Genomic DNA, 18,861 nt, shown 5'->3' with positions numbered 1-18,861 from the left:
TATGAACAGATAATAAACATCTGGCATTTTGACATCTGACAGTACTTATTTGTCAAAGTCAAAGAACCACGGTGGACTCCTAATGTAAATTTTGGACTTTAATGATAATGTAGCAATACTACTTTATTATAACAAATGTACCACATTCGTACAAGGTGTTAATAAAAGGGAAAATGGTGGTGGAGGGGGGCAGTGTGGAAATGGTCTGTAGTATATGCTCAAATTTTCTGTAAATATTTAAATGTTCTTTAAAAAAGTCTAGTAATGTTAAAAGTCAAGATAAAAATGTCCATCCCATTAATGCCAAAGACTAAAGGAAAAATTTTTTAAGGTTCCTTATGACAATCTATCAGAAGTGATTTAAAACTCAACTCTAAAGAGAAAACGTCTTAAAATAGTTAGATTTTCCTGTGACTCAGCTTAAATTTGGGATTAAACTTGTTAGGACAAAATAAGCGGTAAAAATACGAACATATAATGTAAGTACAGGTTATTTCACACAGTAACACGTAGCTGTATCATGTACGCATAACCTCACTTAATACACATAACCACCCTCCTCAGTAGGTACTGTCAATACACACACGTTGAACACAGGGAAAGAATGCCCCGCCACATTGCAGTAGTGATGAGACCTGAGAGAAACCCAGGTGCACACCTTTCATCTCCTGCATCAGTGGCTTCATGGGCTCCTCTGCACCTGGGTGGCTGTGCAATACTCTTCCCATGCCAACGGGATTATGGTGTATCACAATGTGCCAGACCCAGAGCACCCCGACACTCTGCGTCTGAGCAGGCATGGTGCAGGGCTTCCTGTGCCCTTGGTGCAGGACACAAAGGACTGAGTCACCCAGGCCCTGAGGGTGACTAAGCAGGCTTGAAGAGGGAGCAGTGGCTGGGGCTGAGGAACAGGTCGGGTAGTGGTCAATGCAGCTGTGGGAAAACAGTCACAAAGGATGAAACAGAAAATGAAAACAAACAACATGAAAGCAAACACAGGCAGTAAAAAGGTAAGCAAAGCTCTAAAAAAAAAAAATCGTAATCACCCACAAGAGCTTTGAGATGGTGTTGCATGTGTTGATGTTTAAACAAAAATTCCGAGATAAAATTATGCTCAGAGGCCGTTTACTGGAGTAGGAAAATGTATTCTTAAAAATACTTGACACACTCCTATGGATGAATATCTGACATTTTCATGTTAATCTCAAATGGCCAGAACAAGAGCAGTGAAAATGGAAGATGCAGAAATGTAGATTTCATTCATTACAATTAAGACCTTTCCCAAGCTGGGTGCTGTGGCTCATGCCTGTAATCGCAGCACTCTGGGAGGCTGAGGCGGGTGGATCACCTGAGGTCAGGAGTTTGAGACCAGCCTGGCCAACATGGTGAAACCCCATCTCTACTAAAAATACAAAAGCGTGGTAGCGGGCGTCTGTAATCCCAGCTACTCTGGAGGCTGAGGCAAGAGAACTGCTTGAATCCAGGGGAGGTGGGGGTTGCAGTGAGCCGAGATGGTGTCATTGCACTCCAGCCTGGACCAAGAGCGACACTTCATCTCAAAAAAAAAAAAAGAAAAGACCTTTCCCATGAACAATAACGGCTTAAAAAACAAAAATTAAAAAGCAGACCAGGTGTGGTGACTCACATCTGTAATCCCAGCACTTTGGGAGGCCAAAGTAGGAGAATCACTTGAGGCCAAAAGTTTGAGACCAGCCTGGACAACACAGTAAGATCCCGTCTCTATGAAAAATTTAAAAAATGAGCCAGGCCCAGTGGTGGCCTATGCCTGTACTCCCAGCTACTTGGGAGGCTGAGGCAGGAGATTGCTTGAGCCCAGGAGTTCAAGGCTTCTGTGAGTTACGATGGTGTCACTATGCTCAAGCCTAAGAACTCTCAAAAATCAAAAAATTAAAATCAAAAAATTAAAAAAGCACCTGGCTACCTTTAAGTGTAAGGAAAGATTAAATTCTCTGTTCCTGAGGGTTCCTTAGGAAAAGGGAGGATGATCCCTTTATGTAACGTTTGAGAGACAGAACTAGATCATATTTCCTCAACTCTTAATGCAAACATGCTCCCAAGTGGACATGCCTGAAACTGGGATGTGTCTCAGGCATGCTGTTGTTATAGGAAAGGGGTCCCGGTCCAGACCCCAAGAGAGGGTTCTTGGATCTCATGCAAGAAAGAATTCAGGGTGAGTCTGTAGGGTAAAGTGAAAGCAAGTTTATTAAGAAAGTAAAGGAATAGGCCGGGTGCGGTGGCTCACGCCTGTAATCCCAGCACTTTGGGAGGCTGAGGTAGGCAGATCACCTGAGGTCCGGAGTTCAAGACCAGCCTGACCAACATGGAGAAACCCCATCTCTAGTGGCGCATGCCTGTAATCCCAGCTACTTGGGAGGCTGAGGCAGGAGAATGGCTTGAACCCGGGAGGCAGAGGTTACTGTGAGCCAAGATCATGCCACTGCACTCCAGCCTGGGCAACAAGAGTGAAACTCCGTCTTTTAAAAAAAAAAAAAAAAAAAAAAGAAAGTAAAGGAATAAAAGAATGGCTACTCCATAGACAGAGCAGCCCCAAGGGCTGCTGGTTGCCCATTTTTATGTTTATTTCTTAATGATATGCTAAACAAGGGATACATTATTCATGCCTCCACTTTTTAGACGATATAGGGTAACTTCCTGAGGCTGCCATGGCATTTGTAAACTGTCATGGTGCTGATGGGAGTGTCACAGTGAGGAGGATCAGAGGTCACTCTCGTGGCCATCTTGGTTTTGGTCAGTTTTGGCCAGCTTCTTTACTGCAACCTGGTTTATCAGCAAGGTCTTTATGACCTGTATTTTGTGCTGACCTCCTATCTCATCCTGTGACTTAGAATGACTGCGTCTGGGAATGCAGCCTAGTAGGTTTCAGCCTCATTTCACCCAGCTCCTATTCAAGATGGAGTTGCTCTGGTTCAAATGCCTCTGACGCTATCACCCAAGCAGCCACCATGCTGCAACCAGTGCCCAGATACGAATGAATTTCTTTTTTTTTTTTTGAGACGGAGTCTTGCTCAGTCGCCCAGGCTGGAGTGCAGTGGCGCGATCTCGGCTCACTGTAAGCTCCGCCTCCCGGGTTCACGCCATTCTCCTGCCTCAGCCTCCTGAGTTGCTGGGACTACAGGCACCCACCACTATGCCTGGCTAGTTTTTTTTGTATTTTTAGTAGAGACGGGGTTTCACCATGTTAGCCAGGATGGTCTCGATCTCCTGACCTCGTGATCCGCCTGCCTCGGCCTCCCAAAGTGCTGGGATTACAGGCGTGAGCCACCACACTTGGCCTGTAAGTGAATTTCATCATACTTTTTGTACTATCTTTGCAAATTATGGACACTACTGCCACTCCTCACATCAAGTCCAGCTGTCCTTTAAGTGCAGTTGAAATATCACACTACAGATTTACCAGTGAAACAGAAAGTTATTTTATCTGCAAAAAGGCCTGGAAACAGAAAGGCAAGGTGCCTATTTGTGGTGGATGAATGACCTCCATTTCATACTTTCTGCAGAGCCACGAGCAAGAGCTAAGTGATAAGAAATCATTGTGCTCTGCTGTGATCAGTGGTGCCTTTGCTTCCACAGTGACAGGAAACAAGGATGCATTTTACACTCACGGAATTTAGATTCTGTGAAATATGGCAATAGATAATGTTTGGACTGAGTGAATAGTCTATAATTCCAGAAAGTTCCATCTCAATGTTAAAATCTAATGTTTAATTAACCTTTCGTTTAAACCTTGTCACATGGTGGATCCTCACACCCAGACTCCCTGCCCAGTTGTGGCAGATAACAAAGGCCTGTGGGGGAAAGCCCCATTTGGAGATGGGGATATTTGTATATGAAGCACCAGCCTCCAGACCAAGAAGTATTTGTGAATGAGCCCGTGATGCTGTGCTTGGCTGTTCCAGAGGGCCCTGAACCTGAGGGGGGCTATGTCTAGAAGGGGTGAGCTGAGGGAGGTAGACAGGGTAAAGGAACATGTCAGCATAGAAAGATTGATACACATTAAAGACACCACCCCAATACTGATCAACTGGCAATGCCCGGGTATCCTGCGACTACACAAATCAAAGATGATCAGAAAAGCATGCCAAAAATAAAATAAATTAAATCAACTAAAACAGACCCGTGGCAATAGGATTAAAGATGGCGCATACGTTTTTATCCTTCGCACAGTTGAGCGCTCACACACCACGAGCAATGTCTACAATGTACCATGATGAGCAACTCCACGTTACTGAGCACCTATAAATAGTCTGGACCCCGAGGTGTGCAGCAGGAAGCAAAGGCTGAGACAGGCCCTGCAGAGCTGCACGTGCTCAGGTCTTCTATATTCACTAAACATGTTATTCACAAACTAGCATTAGGGCAGAGAGACCAAAGTCAAAACTTAGTAAGACTGAAGAGAAATAAGATGCATAAAAGAAGATAGAAAAAGATACAGGAAGAAAAAAAAAGAGAAAAATATATAGGAAGAATAACATGGGACCCAAAATTCAAGGCCAGAAATATGTCACATTATCATCAGAACTTTTTAAAGAAATATTTCGTCTTTGCTTTTTTTCTTTGAAACAGGTCATACAGGCTGGAGTGCACTGGTGCATTCTTGGCTCACTGCAACCTTGACCTCCCAGGCTCAGATGATCCTCCTACCTCAGCCTCCCAAGTAGCTGGGGCTACAGGTGCACACCACCATCCCTGGCTACTTTTTGTTTTTTGCTTTTTTGGGGGTTTTTTTTTTGAGACACAGTCTCACTCTCACCTAGGAGAGAGTGCAGCGGTGTGATCTCAGCTCACTGCAACCTACACCTCCTAGGTTCAAATAACCCTTGTGCCTTCAGTCTCCCAAATAGCTGGGGATACAGGTGCACACTATCACGCCCAACAAATTTTTGTATTTTTGGTAGAGACGGGGTTTCACCATGTTGACCAGGCTGGTCTCGAACTCCTGGCCTCAAGTGATCCGCCCACCTCGGCCTCCCAACGTGCTGGGATTACAGGTGTGAGCCACCACTCCCAGCCAATTTTTATTTATTTATTTTTTTTTATAGAGACGGGTTTTGCCATGTAGCCCAGGCTGGGCTATAACTTCTGGACTCAAGTCATCTGCCTGGCTCCCAAAGTGCTAGGACTACAGGTGTGAGCCATCGCTCCTGGTCAAGTCTGAAATAAAGAAAGGGAATAAAGAAAGGAAGAAAGAAAAGAAAAGGAGGGAGAGAGGGAGGGAGGGAGGAAGGGAGGGAGAAATGGCAGGCAGCACCTGGATTACATAAATATAAATCCCCAGGAGGAAATGTGCTAGATTCATTAAATTCATTCATCATATTATGACACCTCTGGAAACAAAAGGCTCCAGCTTCCATACCGTCTGCACGGAGCTCTCACGGCATGGTGTGGTCAGGAGCTGTCTAGGATGTTGTCAACCTGAGGGGCTGAGCCTGACCTAAGAAGGAGCCCCATGGAAGAGAGGAATACGGGTCATCAGGACTCATTTATGTGAAAGGAGCTGACATCCCCCCAAAGTCCTTGACAGAAGACCCCTGTGTGAGATGGTTTATGCATCCGCATCTTCATCCTTGTGTCTTGGGGTACAGATAGACGGGGCTGTAAGATCGACAGCCCACAAGGCTCACGTGACCTCCCTAACTCCACTCCACGTCTCCAGCTTCCTTCTCTCACTTGATATTCCATTTTCCAGCAAATGTGGCTGCATGGAAACTCTAGCCTTGCTGGTTTCCCTCCTCTGGGGCCTGGTCTTCAGCCTTCCCCAGCACAGGCATCACTCCCTTCTTCCCTTCAGTAAACCTTACTCCATGCCGCACGTGGGGGCTCCCAGCACTTTGGGAGGCTGAGGTGGGCGGATCACTTGAGGTCAGGAGTTCAAGACCAGCCTGGCCAACATGGCGAAAACCCGTCTCTACTAAAAATACAAAAATCAGCTGGGCGTGCTGGCACATGCCTGTAATCTTAGCTACTCGGGAGGCTGAGGCAGGGGAATCGCTGGAACCTGGGAGGTGGAGGTTGCAGTGAGCTGAGATCGCACCACTGCACTCCTGTCTGGGTGACAGAGAGGCTCCATCTCAAAAAAAAAAAAAGATAAACCTTATTCCAAGAGGCTGTTTGGGCTACAGGCCTTCTTCCGCCAGACCCCAGTCCCAGAAACATTAGGTGATTAGGCCCCTGCCTTTTTGGAGAAAGCTGGACGAATCTTTGAGGATATTGTTCTGTCAAGTCAAAGACTTAAAGATGCTGCTGCTGGGACCCATGACATTTCCCTCCTAGAACCTGCATCCTGGACACAGCAAACCTAAAGACAGAACAGGGAGGAGAGCCCGCCAGACGTGTTCCCAGAGGCAGCCCAGGCTGAATCTGCAGGTAACTGCTGGCAACTGGTTCTCACACCCCACAAGGTGTTCCTGATATGTATCAGTCAGTTCCCTTCTTTAATTCTGCCCTGAACCTCCTCGGGGCTTTTCTGAAGAATGTTAATGAGAGACTTTTCTGCCTGGAACTTACTTGCTAAAACACCAGGTAGGGACACCCTTGGGGAGACTCTGATGACGAAAAGCAGGTTTTCTATCTTACAGAAATCTGTGGTTGGCCGGAGCACTTTTGGGTGCCACTGCTACCGCCCAAACAAATCACAATCAAAAAAGCTGAAAGTCCTCATGACCAACTAAAACTCGTCGAATGCAGAAGTCTACCCTTGGTGAACTCTGAAAACTCTAAGCTCAGAGGAGGGTTACACCCAATGCCAAGGCCGGGGGCAGACTGGCGTCTCTCAGGAGGCAGGCTTCTCTAGCTGCTTCCTCACTGAGCGCCAGTGAGGCTAGCAAAGTGCCTTCTATACAATACCCAAGATTAGTAAACGGCTGTTTACAGAAAAAGAAAAAAGCCCACATATTGTGACGGCTGCATTGACATATGCATTCAGCATTTGAGTTATACACTCCTTCTTTGCACCTGTTTTTCAAAACAATACATAGAAAACCCAAATTTAAAAAAAAATTAACAATCCAAACAAAAGCTCACAAAGGATTTCTAGATTCTTTAGCCCCAGATGCACGTTCTGGGGTTCAAACACTTTGCAAGGAGGAGAGGCAGCCTGTCCTAATAGCCACTGTGGGTAAAGGGGCTACGCTCCCACTAGCCCGGCGAATGTGGGAGTCTTGAATCTACTCCTGAAGGCACAAAAGCAGCTACAGGTGTTTCTGTTGTTCTAATGCTACAGGTCTCTAGGTTATGGACTTTAGAGCTGCCGTTATTATGTCTTTATGATATAACACACATTAAAAAAATACTTCTGGCCAGGCTCAGTGGCTCACACCTGTAATCTCAGCACTTTGGGAGGCTGAGGCAGGCAGATCACCTGAGGTTCCAAGATCACCTCTTGGAACACGTCCGGCTGGCTCTCCTCCCTGTTTGAGACCAGCCTGACCAACACGGAGAAACCCCATCTCTACTAAACATACAAAATTAGCCGGGCATGGTAGTGCATGCCTGTAATCCCAGCTACTCAGAAGGCTGAGGCAGGAGAATTGCTTGAACCCGGGAGGTGGAGGTTGCAGTGAGCCAAGATCGCGCCACTGCACTCCAGCCCTGGCAACGAGCAAAACTCTGTCTCAAACAAAACAAAACAAAACAAAACAAAAACTTCTATATTTGCTAAAACCCATGCTCCTTGCTTCTGAATAATGCTCAAAATACCTAAATACACACATATTTGAATACAACCTCCCAAGTCCTTTGGTGGACTGTGACTGGAGAGGAAAATGAGGTGAGGAGAAACTGTCTCATCCCTTCACACTGAAAATACACATTTCCCCATCTCTGGAGAGGAAGAAGGCAAGATTTTTCCTGTTAAATTTCTAGAAGACTCTATCTTTGGATTAAACAAAAAATGTATAACGAACTCTAAATAAAGGTCATTTGCATACATGTCACAGAACATAATAGGCAGTGACAGTTCAATATTTCCAATGGTACCAAATGAATGCTAATCGAGCCATAGCTATATTGCCATAATCAAATTAGCATCTCCATTTACCATCACACCTACATTTTAGGCCTCAGACAAGTCAGCTCTTGTGCCTCTGTCTTCACTTGCTGAGTGCCTTTATTTTTTTCATTTTTTTGAGATGGAGTCTCACTTCATTGCCCAGGCTGGAGTGCAACGGTGCGATCTCGGCTCATGGCAACCTTCGCCTCCCAGGTTCAGGCAATTCTCCTGCCTCAGCCTCCCGAGTAGCTAGGATTACAGGCATGTGCCATCAAACCTGGCTAATTTTTGTTTTTGAGTAGAGATGAGGTTTCACCATGTTGGTCAGGCTGGTCTCCAATTCCACTCGCCTTGGCCTCCCAAAATGCTGGGATTACAGGCATGAGCCACCGCCCCCAGCCTTCTGAGTGCCTTTAAAAGGGCACCAAGACATTCTCTGAAAGGTTTCTATAGCCTATCACTGGGGCGTTATTAATTAGTGTCTGCCATATGTAAAGTGAGCCAATACAAATGCAAACCTGAGGTTGAGTTAGTTCATTTTCTAAATGCAAAATCCAAAGCAACTAGGTACTATCAAATCTCAGTATGGAAAAATAAGGTCGGTTCTGCAACATTCTGGCTGAACTGCTTCCAAGCAGGCCTAATTTCAAAAGCTAGTACAATTCGAAGGAAAAACTAACTCTGTGCCATCTAAGAGAGAAAACAGAAACACTGGGGACTGAGTATTTCAAACTGAAGTTTCTATCTTTATTATAGCACTGCCAGGGCGGGAATTTAAGATGCCTATGATTATAAAACTGTTTCACACCACAAAGAATGGCAAAAAAGCTTCCAATTAGACTATGGCTCACCAGAAACTGTGAGATGCATCCCAGCAACCAATACTTTATTTTTTAATTTTTATTTTTGAAACCGAGTCTTGCTCTGTCCCACAGGCTGGAGTGCAGTGGTGCGATTTCAGCTCACTGCAGTCTCTGCCTCCTGGGTTCAAGCAATTCTCCTGCCTCAGCCTCCCAAGTAGCTGGGACTACAGACATATGCCACCATGCCTGGCTAACTTTTGTCTTTTTAGTAGAAACAGGGTTTCACCACGTTGGCCAGGCTGGTCTCGAACTTCTGACCTCAAGTCATCCACCCACCTCCCAGCCTCCCTAAGTGTTGGGATTACAGGCGTGAGCCACCATACCCAGCCAAACACCCAAGACCTTTTTTTTTTTTTTTTGAGACGGGGTCTCGCTCTGTCGCCCAGGCTGGAGTGCAGTGGCCCCATCTCAGCTCACTGCAAGCTCCACCTCCCGGGTTTATGCCATTCTCCCACCTCAGCCTCCCAAGTAGCTGGGACTACAGGCGCCCGCCACCTCGCCTGGCTAGTTTTTTGTATTTTTTAGTAGAGAAGGGGTTTCATTGTGTTAGCCAGGATGTCAAGACTTTAAATTGAGAAACAATCTTGCATGTTTGAAAGATGAAATATGGCCCTATCATCCTTATTGTAAAAAGGGGAGAGAACACCATCAGAAACCGAGCAACTCCTGGGAGTCTACATCAAAAACCAAAGCCCACTTCTATTGTCTGGTAAACACTGCCCACCAGAGGGTACAAAGCAAACCAAGTAGAATATAAACCAGCTACATGACATAGTGTTATAAACAGAGAGATGTTCTCACATTAATTTCCTACGTTATATCCCCAAAAAAGCTATGCATTTGTTTATTATCGCAATTTTTTTTGGTGATAACCTTAAATATTTTGACATACATTTGAAAAATGGAAAGACGGGTTACTTTTTAAACTACCAGAACCATCCACGTAAAGTCAGCACAGATCTTCTACAGAAAACCACTTTGTCACTTCAGATCACACAAACACCAAATTCTCACCATCATACCTCCCAGTAAGGTAACAAAATGAACAGGTTACTTTCTCTTAAAGAGATGTCCGATTTTGCCTCTCTAGAAGACAGGTAATACAATATTGTGGTTCTTTTTATTCTTTTTTTTTTTTTTTTTTGAAACAGAGTCTGGCTCTGTCTCCCAGGCTGGAGTGCAGCAGCGGATCTTGGCTCACTGCAACCTCCACCTCCTGGGTTCAAGTGATTCTTGTGCCTCAGCCTCCTGAGTAGCTGGGATTACAGGTGTGTGCCACCATGCCTAGCTAATTTTTGTATTTTTAGTACAGATAGGGTTTCACCATGTTGGCCAGGCTGGTCTCCAACTCCTGATCTCATGTGATCTGCCCCCCTCGACCTCCCAAAGTGCTGGGATTACAGGCGTGAGCCACTGCGCCTAGCTACTGCGGTTCTTATAAGCATACATCTTTAAGCTATAAATCAGGAATTCATGTAATATTAAGCCAAGGCAATTGGTTGACAATATAAAAAATAAGATCCAGCATCAGTCGAGTTACCAGAATATAATCTCACGGGAAACAGTTCAGATCAGACTTTTCACCTTAAACCTTATGAGGATGGCATCTAGTTCTTTAACATTAGGAGTTCTTAAAATTACAATTTTGTAGGTGTTTTCTCAAGTAAGCATTCCTAAGAGGCTGTTTGCTGAATCAAAGTAATTTAAATGTATTAACAATACTTTAAGACAAGCTACCTAATTAGCGGTGGATTTGGCGACTGCATATATGTAACACTATAGTTTCTTTGTTTAGGTAGCTTTTCCTTTTTAAACTCACATTCTTTCTAATTGGATTATGAAATTAAAAAGTTAAAATCAAAGAGACAAGACATTAATACTTATGACAACCTTTAGAGTATCTTCTAATTAGTTATAATCAACTATTTAAAGTACTTAAAATCTAGCATTACTACTTAATGCCTCTTCATCATGTTTAAAATAACAATAAAGCAAAAAAGGAAAGAAAGAAAGACAAACAAAAACTTAAAAAAATCTGCCACCACACATCAAATATTTCCTCTAAAAAGGTGTGTTACACTCTGGAACTTTTCCCAAGAATTTTAAACCAAATGCTAAAAAAAAAAAAAAAGAAGTAAAGGCTTCACAATGTTTCCTTTTAAAATAGATGTCCCTAAAGCTTAATAACATCACTCAAAAGCAGACTAACAGGCCCAAGGGACAAAGGGCACTTTTTCATTTAATGTCAAGTTATAATAATGTCATATCCATTTCCAACCATTTACAATGAAAGGACTTTGGAGAAACCAAATCTGTGAGTAACCACCCCAGGAGGCTGTGTCCCTCGAGACAGATCCCAGCCTAGGACTGACATCAATCTTACCTTCTGCATGTTTGGCTTGATACAGCGAACAAAGAAAGGATTAGAGGAGCTTAGCGTTGCCATTAAGGAATGCAGTGAGTCCTATTAGAAAGAAAAAGTATATGTTGATTTAGTCTCTTATTATGTCATTCTTTAAATTTCTCAGTACTCTAGGCACTTAGAAACAAGAATTTTAAAAACACAATATAAATCATAGGAGTAATAACTGAGAGGTTTTCATTTTTTAATTGTCATTCTAATATAAAGATATTGAGTCAATGTATTAATTGAAATTATTCGATAACACACCAAACTCATTTATCACTTCCTTTGAAATGGTACAATTTTAATAAACCATTCTGTCAACAAACAAAAATCATCCTAGGATATTTCAATGTTTAGTACAGAAAAACTGAGAAATAGCCACTCTTTCACTGTCATTATTCTTCCCAATTCATTAGTCCCATCGAAATGACAGTCTATGCCAGCACTTCACTGGCCTCTGAGCCACAGTCTCTCACTCTTACCTTCAAATCACCAGACTTACAGACTCCAGATCAATCTTTAATACTTTCTTTTCCAACTGTTTTTTTGTTTTGTTTTGTTTTTTCAGAGTTTTTAACACTTACCAAAGCAGACAGAAGCATACAATGAGTTCTCATTACCAGCTTCAGCTCAGGGCTAATCTCATTTCACCTGATCCATACATACTATACCCACCCCTGTGGAAAAGCAAATCCCAGACATGATATGATTTCATCCATCAGCATTTCAGCATGTAGGATTAAAGGCTAAACACTTTAAAGCACTGTGTAAGCACAGTATCATCACACCTGAAGAGATTTGACATTAATTCCTTAAACTAACATTAAAATGTGCAGTGGTCTCACATTTCATATTAAAATGCTCAACTGTTTCAAATTTTATGATTTTTAAACATTTTATTTATTTTATTGAAACAGGGTCTCACTCTGTCACCCAGGCTGCAGTGCAGTGGCACGATCACAGCTCACTGCAGCTTCAACCTCCCAGACTCAAGCGATCCTCCTACCTCAGACTCCGGAGTAGCTAGGACTACAAGGGCATGCCACCATGCCCGACTAACTTTTTAATTTTTTTGTAGAGATGAGGCCTTGCTACGTTGCCCAGGCTGGTCTCGAACTGCTCGACTCAAGCAATCTTTCCATCTAAGCCTCCTAAAGTGCTGGGATTACAGGCATGTGTCACCGTGGCCAGCCCATACATTTTAAAAGGTTTGTTCTTTTGCATCAAAATGCAAATATGGTCCATTCATTGTAGTTGGTTGATGCATCTTTTAAGTCTCTTTTAATCCACTGGCTTTCCCTCCAACTCTCTTTTTTCTTCTCGTAACCTTGTTGAAGAAAACTGAACTGTCTAAACACTACATGGATTACTTACTTTTCCAGAAAACTTTTAAATTTCTCCCAGGACAAAACATCCTGACATTCACAGCCCTTCATATTCTGATACCAACTTAAATTCTCATGAGGTGTCCCGTCCAGCTGGTATTCTATTGTCTGTTGACAGTCCCCAGAGACAGGACTTGCATCTCTGTGCCTGGGCTCTTCTCCTGCCTTCACCTGCACCTTGAAAACTCACCCACCCTTTTCCATTTCCTTCATTGCTAGTCCAGTTTAAAGTCTCAAACATTTCAAAAACTTTCCAAGGCTGGGTGCAGTGGCTCACATGTGTAATTCCAGCACTTTGGGAGGCTAAGGCAGAAGGATCGCTGGAGGCCAGATTTTCGAGATCAGCCTGGGCAACATAGTAAGACCCCATCTCAGTAAAACATCTAACAAATTAGCCAGGTATAAAATATTAGTCAGGCATGGTGGCGTGTGCCTCTAGTCCCAGCTGCTTGGGAGGCTGAGGCAGAAGAATCGCTTGAATCTGGGCGGTAGAGGTTGCAGTGAGCCAAGATCGTGCCATTGCATTCCAGCCTGGGTGACAGAATGAGACTCCATCTTAAAAAGAAAAAAAAAAAAAGAGGGCCAGGTGCGGTGGCTCACGCCTGTAATCCCAGCACTTTGGGAGGCCGAGGCAGGCGGATCACGAGGTCAGGAGATGGAGACCATCCTGGCTAACACGGTGAAACCCCGTCTCTACTAAAAATGCAAAAAATTAGCCAGGCGTGGCGGCAGGCGCCTGTAGTCCCAGCTACTTGGGAGGCAGAGGCAGGAGAATGGCGTGGACCCGGGAGGCGGAGCTTGCAGTTAGCCGAGATGGCACCACTGCACTCCAGCCTGGGTGGCCAAGCGAGACTTTCTCAAAAAAAAAAAAAAAAAAAAAAAAAAAAAGCCAGGTGTAGTGGCTTACAGCTGTAGTGCCAGCTACTCAGGACGCTGAGCGGGGAGAATCACTTGAGCCTGGGAGTTTGAGGCTGCAGTGAGGCGCGATTATACCACTGCACTCCAGTCTGGATGACAGAACAAGACCCTGACACACACACACACACACACACAGACACACACACACACACACACACACACACACACAGACACACACACACACACACACACACACACAGAAAAAAAAAAGCTTTCCCAGAAGTCCTGGCAAAACTGGCCTTCTAGAAAAAGAAAAATGAACACCTCTGCTGGAAGATTAAGAGCCTAGAACAAGGTAACTGACATCAATCTTATCTAACCAGGGGAAAAAATATCCACATATGAGAAGAAATATATCCCATTTCCACATGAGCCTCTACATACAAATCAGAGTGGTCCCAAATGGCCTTAAGAAGGTACCTCTTTCAAAAGCTTAGAAGAAGTAGCCATTTATTTTCTAAAAAAGGATCTACATGTTTTTATCTGACTCAGAGAAAAAGTCTATTTTATTTCCTTTTTCTTTTTTTTAGACAGAGTCTAGGTCTTACTCTGTCACCCAGGCTGGAGTGCAGTGGTGCAATCACAGTTCGCTGCAACCTTGATCTCCCAGGCTCAGGCAATCCTCCCACCTCAGCCTCCTGAGTAGCTGGGACCACAGGCATGCGCCACCGTGCCCACATAATTTTTGTATTTTTTGTAGAGACAGGATTTCACCATGTTGCCCCGGCTGGTTTTGAACCCCTGAGCTCAGGTGATCTGCCCATCTCGGCCTCCCAAAGTGCCAAGATTACAGGCGTGAGTCAAAACTCTATTTTATTTCTAAAGCACTATCTGGTTTAAAAGCATGATATAAAAGGAAACAAAATTAAATATTCTCATAGACCTCACATACACCCAAATCCTCTTTTCAATTCTTTTTTTTTCTTTATTATTATTATACTTTAAGTTCTAGGGTACATGTGCATAACGTATAGGTTTGTTACATAAGTATACTTGTGCCATGTTGGCATGCTGCACCCATCAACTCGTCAGCACCCATCAACTCGTCATTTACATCAGGTATAACTCCCAATGCAATCCCTCCCCCCTCCCCCTCTCTTTTCAATTCTTAAAAGCACAGTGACGATGGATTCCTCTAAGCCAGCAGTGAAAACGAACCTTGAACTGGGAGCTGACTGTAGGCCGCCGATGTTTGCTTCCACATTTCAAGGTATCCTGGTTGTTGCGGCTTGAAACATGTTCAAAAAGATCGTAGATAAAGTCAAATCTGTGTGAGGCAAGAGCAGGACGACAGTGAGGCGCACACACCCATTATTAGGTGCAAGATGACTGTAATTAATGGTGCCCTTTCCCAATGATAATTTAAAGTAATACACCCTAGGCCTGGAAGACCTAAGACAGCTTCTGAAGATTTCAAACCAACCCCTGCCAAAGAGCTTTAGGCACTGAAAACACATGGCAGTGTCAGAGATGAGAGTCTGGCAGAGAAGGGGACTGGCATGACAGTGACAAAGGGTGGAATCCCACTTAGGAGCTCTGTGCTTTCTGGAATGCCATGGAAGCCTCTGTAGCCTCGGTCTCCTCACCTGCAAAAGTGAGATATTTGTTTTGCCCATCTTGCAGTGTTGCAAAGATTGAAGCAGTTAACGGATGGAAAGGTGCCCCTGGGGAACACTAATTACAGGGTGAGGCAAGCAATGGTTCAAATCCTGTCTCCCCCACTTCCTAGCTGTGTTGGTTGGGCAAGATGTTTCATCTCTCTCTTAGCCTCAATTTTTTCATCTGGAAAATGGAAGTAATTTTTGAATTTATCCCCTAATGCCAGGGTGAGAATGAAAGGGGGAACATGTATGTAAAAGGTAGAAAGCATGGTACCTGGGATATCATATATGTTGATGTTAGTTATTATCAAAAAGTTCTGTAAAATCCATTGCTACTATTAACAAGGTAAAAGTGAAAAGCTTCCCAATAATTTTTTTTTTTTTAGACAGAATTTCGCTTTTTCACCCAGGCTGGGGTGCAGTGGTGCGATCTCAGCTCTGCAAGCTCTGCCTCCCGGGTTCCAGCGATTCTCCTATTTCAGCCTTCTGAGTAGCTGGGATTCCAGGCGCCTGTCATCACGCCTGGCTAATTTTTTTATTTTGTAGTAGAAGACGGGGTTTCACCATGTTGGCCAGGCTGGTCTTGAAACTCCTGACCTCAGGTGATCCACCCGCCTTGGCCTCCCAAAGTGCTAGGATTATAGGCGTGAGCCACCACACCCAACCTTCAAGAATTTTTTAATCTTCCTTGCATGGAAGGTATCATGGGCTACGGAGCTGGCGGGGTTAGTGGCTTCACTGTCGCCAAGACAGTCAGGGAAGACTTCTGAGCATCTGTCTCCCCAAAAGCGGCAATATTAGACCTTTCCCTGGTCGCTTCTTGCTTCGCCCCAACCTTTTTCATTTTTGTTCTCGGGTTCTCTTTAATGCTTACTCTTTGAAGTTCTCTAACTGTGCTTTGAGGTCTTTGGAGAAAAGCTTTGGTTCCATTAATATGTCACAGATGTCAAAGGTGAAAGCGAGTGAAGCAAGCGAACAGGCCCAGCTCCTCGGTTTGTAAAGGGAAACCTGGGGTCGAGACAGGAAGTTCTTTACCCCTCAGAAAACTGCTTCATGCTAGCACAGAGGCAGCTGGTGAAACTCCACCTCGCTGGTCTCCAGGCCTGCAATCTTTTCACCTCGACAAACTGCCTCTACTTAACATCAATACAGGGCTTTTATTTAAACGTATTGCATTAAATCGCATTAAACTAAGAAACTGCTTTGACAGCATGCTATGGTGTTTTTTAAACACCCATCATTTTTACAGGTGTAAAAACTCACCTAAAAATAAAATAGCTAACAATGTTGTAAATGGCGATTCCTCACACAGAAGAGTTAAAATAAGTTTGAAGATCAAATGTTTCAAATTCTGAGTTTCTAGGCTGATACTACCTTATATGGGCTCCCTTTGTCCCAATTCATTTCTATCTAAGTGACAGGTGGCCATCTAGTATTTACATTTCAAAAAGTAGTACAGCTTTTAAACTTTTTTGCTACTTTCCTTCCTTAGATATTAAAAATGTGTTTTTGTTACAGATTCCCATCAGATCCAACACAGGTGCTGAAAGCTTTCAGGTGACGGTTTTTTCCCTAAACTCTTTCTCTCTTACAAAGCCTCCTAAAAATACGACACTTCCGCCAGGCGTGGTGGCTCATGCCTGTAATCCCAGCACTTTGGGAGTCTGAGGCAGGTGGATCACGAGGTCAGGAGATCGAGACCATCCTGGCTAACATGGTGAAACCCTGTCTCTACTAAAAATACAAAAAAATTAGCCGGGCGTGGAGGCGGGCGCCTGTAGTCCCAGCTACTCAGAAGGCTGAGGCAGGAGAATGGCGTGAATCCGGGAGGCGGAGCTTGCAGTGAGCTGAGATTGCGCCACTGCACTCCAGCCTGGGCCACAAAGCAGACTCCATCTCAAAAAAAAAAAAACCAAAAACAAAATAGGACACTTCCTGGTCTAAAATATACAAATAGCTAAACTAATCACTGAAAGTTTCTGTGTGTTTTTGTTATTGATTTAATGGTGAAAATTTATAATTCATGAATGAATAAATGAATATGTAATAAATTTATACTTATAGCTGAATTAAGGCATATTTTACTAACTAGAGACACAGGAGTCCATAAACCAAGGCTGAAATCAACCACACAGCTCTAAGCTCCCCATGAAGAAAGCAGGTCACACTGCTTAAGATCTTAGGCTCTCAAGCCAACCAGACCAGATCAAAACTGGAATTGATGGCTCACTGGTTACCAGTTGAGAGGTCTTGGGGAAGTCACTTAACAGCTTTAACTGCTCCAAGCCTCAGTTTCCTCATCTGCATAAAAGAGGATTAATAACAGTACATTACTTATGCCTCTGAGGTTGGTTTATTTCAGTACCTCACTAAACGGCAGTCATTGCTTGTATTATTATTATTTTTTTTTTTTTGAGACGGAGTCCCAGGTTCATGCCATTCTCCTGAGTAGCTGGGACTGCAGGCGCCTGCCACTATGCCCAGCTAATTTTTTGTATTTTTAGTAGAGACGGGGTTTCACCATGTTAGCCAGGATGGTCTCGATCTCCTGACCTTGTGATCCGTCTGCCTCGGCCTCCCAAAGTGCTGCAATATTACAGGCATGAGCCACTGCACCAATCCTGCCTGTATTATTATTATTATTATTAATTTTTTTTTTTTGAGACAGAGTTTCACCCTTGTCACCCACGCTGGACTGCAACGGCACAATCTTGGGTCACTGCAACCTCCACCTCCCACGTTAAAGCAATTCTCCTGCTTCAGCCTCCCAAGTAGCTGGGATTACAGGTGCCTGCCACCATGCTTGACTAATTTTTGTGTTTTCAGTAGAGATGGGGTTTCTCTATGTTAGCCAGGCTGGTCTCAAACTCCTGACCTCAGATGATTTGCCCACCTTGACATCCCAAAGTACTAGGATTACAGGCGTGAGCCACCGTTCCCGACCTTGCTTGTATTATTATGTTATACTTTTGAGTTATTTCGTTGATGAAATATTACCTGGGGAAAACAATATTAAGTTTCTGACATAACAGCAATTTGTTCTATATTTGTGAATTAAAAGCATTTACACAAATATTCATTTACTTGCTAAGGACTTCTCAGGGAGAAGACTGACATACCGGCTTTCTCTTAGCAAATTGAGAAGGTCATCTCGAAATGTATCTCTGTTCTTCTCCAAGATACCTCGGACATCATATTGCACCTAGTTTTAAGAAATAAGAGGGGAGAAAACTATTGAAAGAATAGTTTCAGGTCATAAGCAACCTCCCTGAAAGATCCACAAAAAGAAATCATTCCAATAAAGGTATTTATTTAGTTTTTAAGAGACAGGGTCTTGCTCTATTTCCCAGGCTGAAGTGCAGTGACGTGATCATGGCTCATGCAGCCTCTAATTCCTATGCCCAAGCAATCCTCCCACCTCGGCCTCCAGAACAGCTAGGACAACAGATGTGTCACCATGCCAGGCTAACTTTTTATAAAATATCTTGTAGATATTTTTTATATCTACGGTGCCCAGACTGGTCTCAAACTCCAGTCCTCAAGTGACCCTCCTGACTCAGCCTCCCAAAGTACTGGGACTATAGGCTCACGTGAGCCACCATACCAAGCCCAATAAATTCACAATTGGTTCTGAAACTACTGTTTTCTCTGACTATCA

At 43.8% G+C, this 18,861-nt stretch overlaps 1 protein-coding gene across 2 annotated transcripts in view; it reads right to left on the bottom strand.

Moving 5' to 3' along the window:
• LOC105492331 (myosin X) overlaps positions 1-18,861 on the bottom strand; it is a 276,819-nt gene that overhangs the window by 79,663 nt on the left and 178,295 nt on the right. For both annotated transcript variants that reach the window (XM_071099081.1, XM_071099082.1), the window contains exons 17-19: positions 18,323-18,405; positions 14,761-14,869; positions 11,276-11,356 (exon numbers count right to left, since the gene is read on the bottom strand). In XM_071099081.1, coding sequence (XP_070955182.1) covers positions 11,276-11,356; positions 14,761-14,869; positions 18,323-18,405 — 273 coding nt within the window. The remainder of the gene's footprint in view (positions 1-11,275; positions 11,357-14,760; positions 14,870-18,322; positions 18,406-18,861) is intronic.

This window comes from Macaca nemestrina, chromosome 6 (genome assembly GCF_043159975.1).
Source record: "Macaca nemestrina isolate mMacNem1 chromosome 6, mMacNem.hap1, whole genome shotgun sequence".
In the NCBI taxonomy this organism is placed as follows: Eukaryota; Metazoa; Chordata; class Mammalia; order Primates; family Cercopithecidae; genus Macaca; species Macaca nemestrina.
Note: the sequence above shows the minus strand (reverse complement) of the source record. Positions and strands in the feature narration are given on the sequence as shown.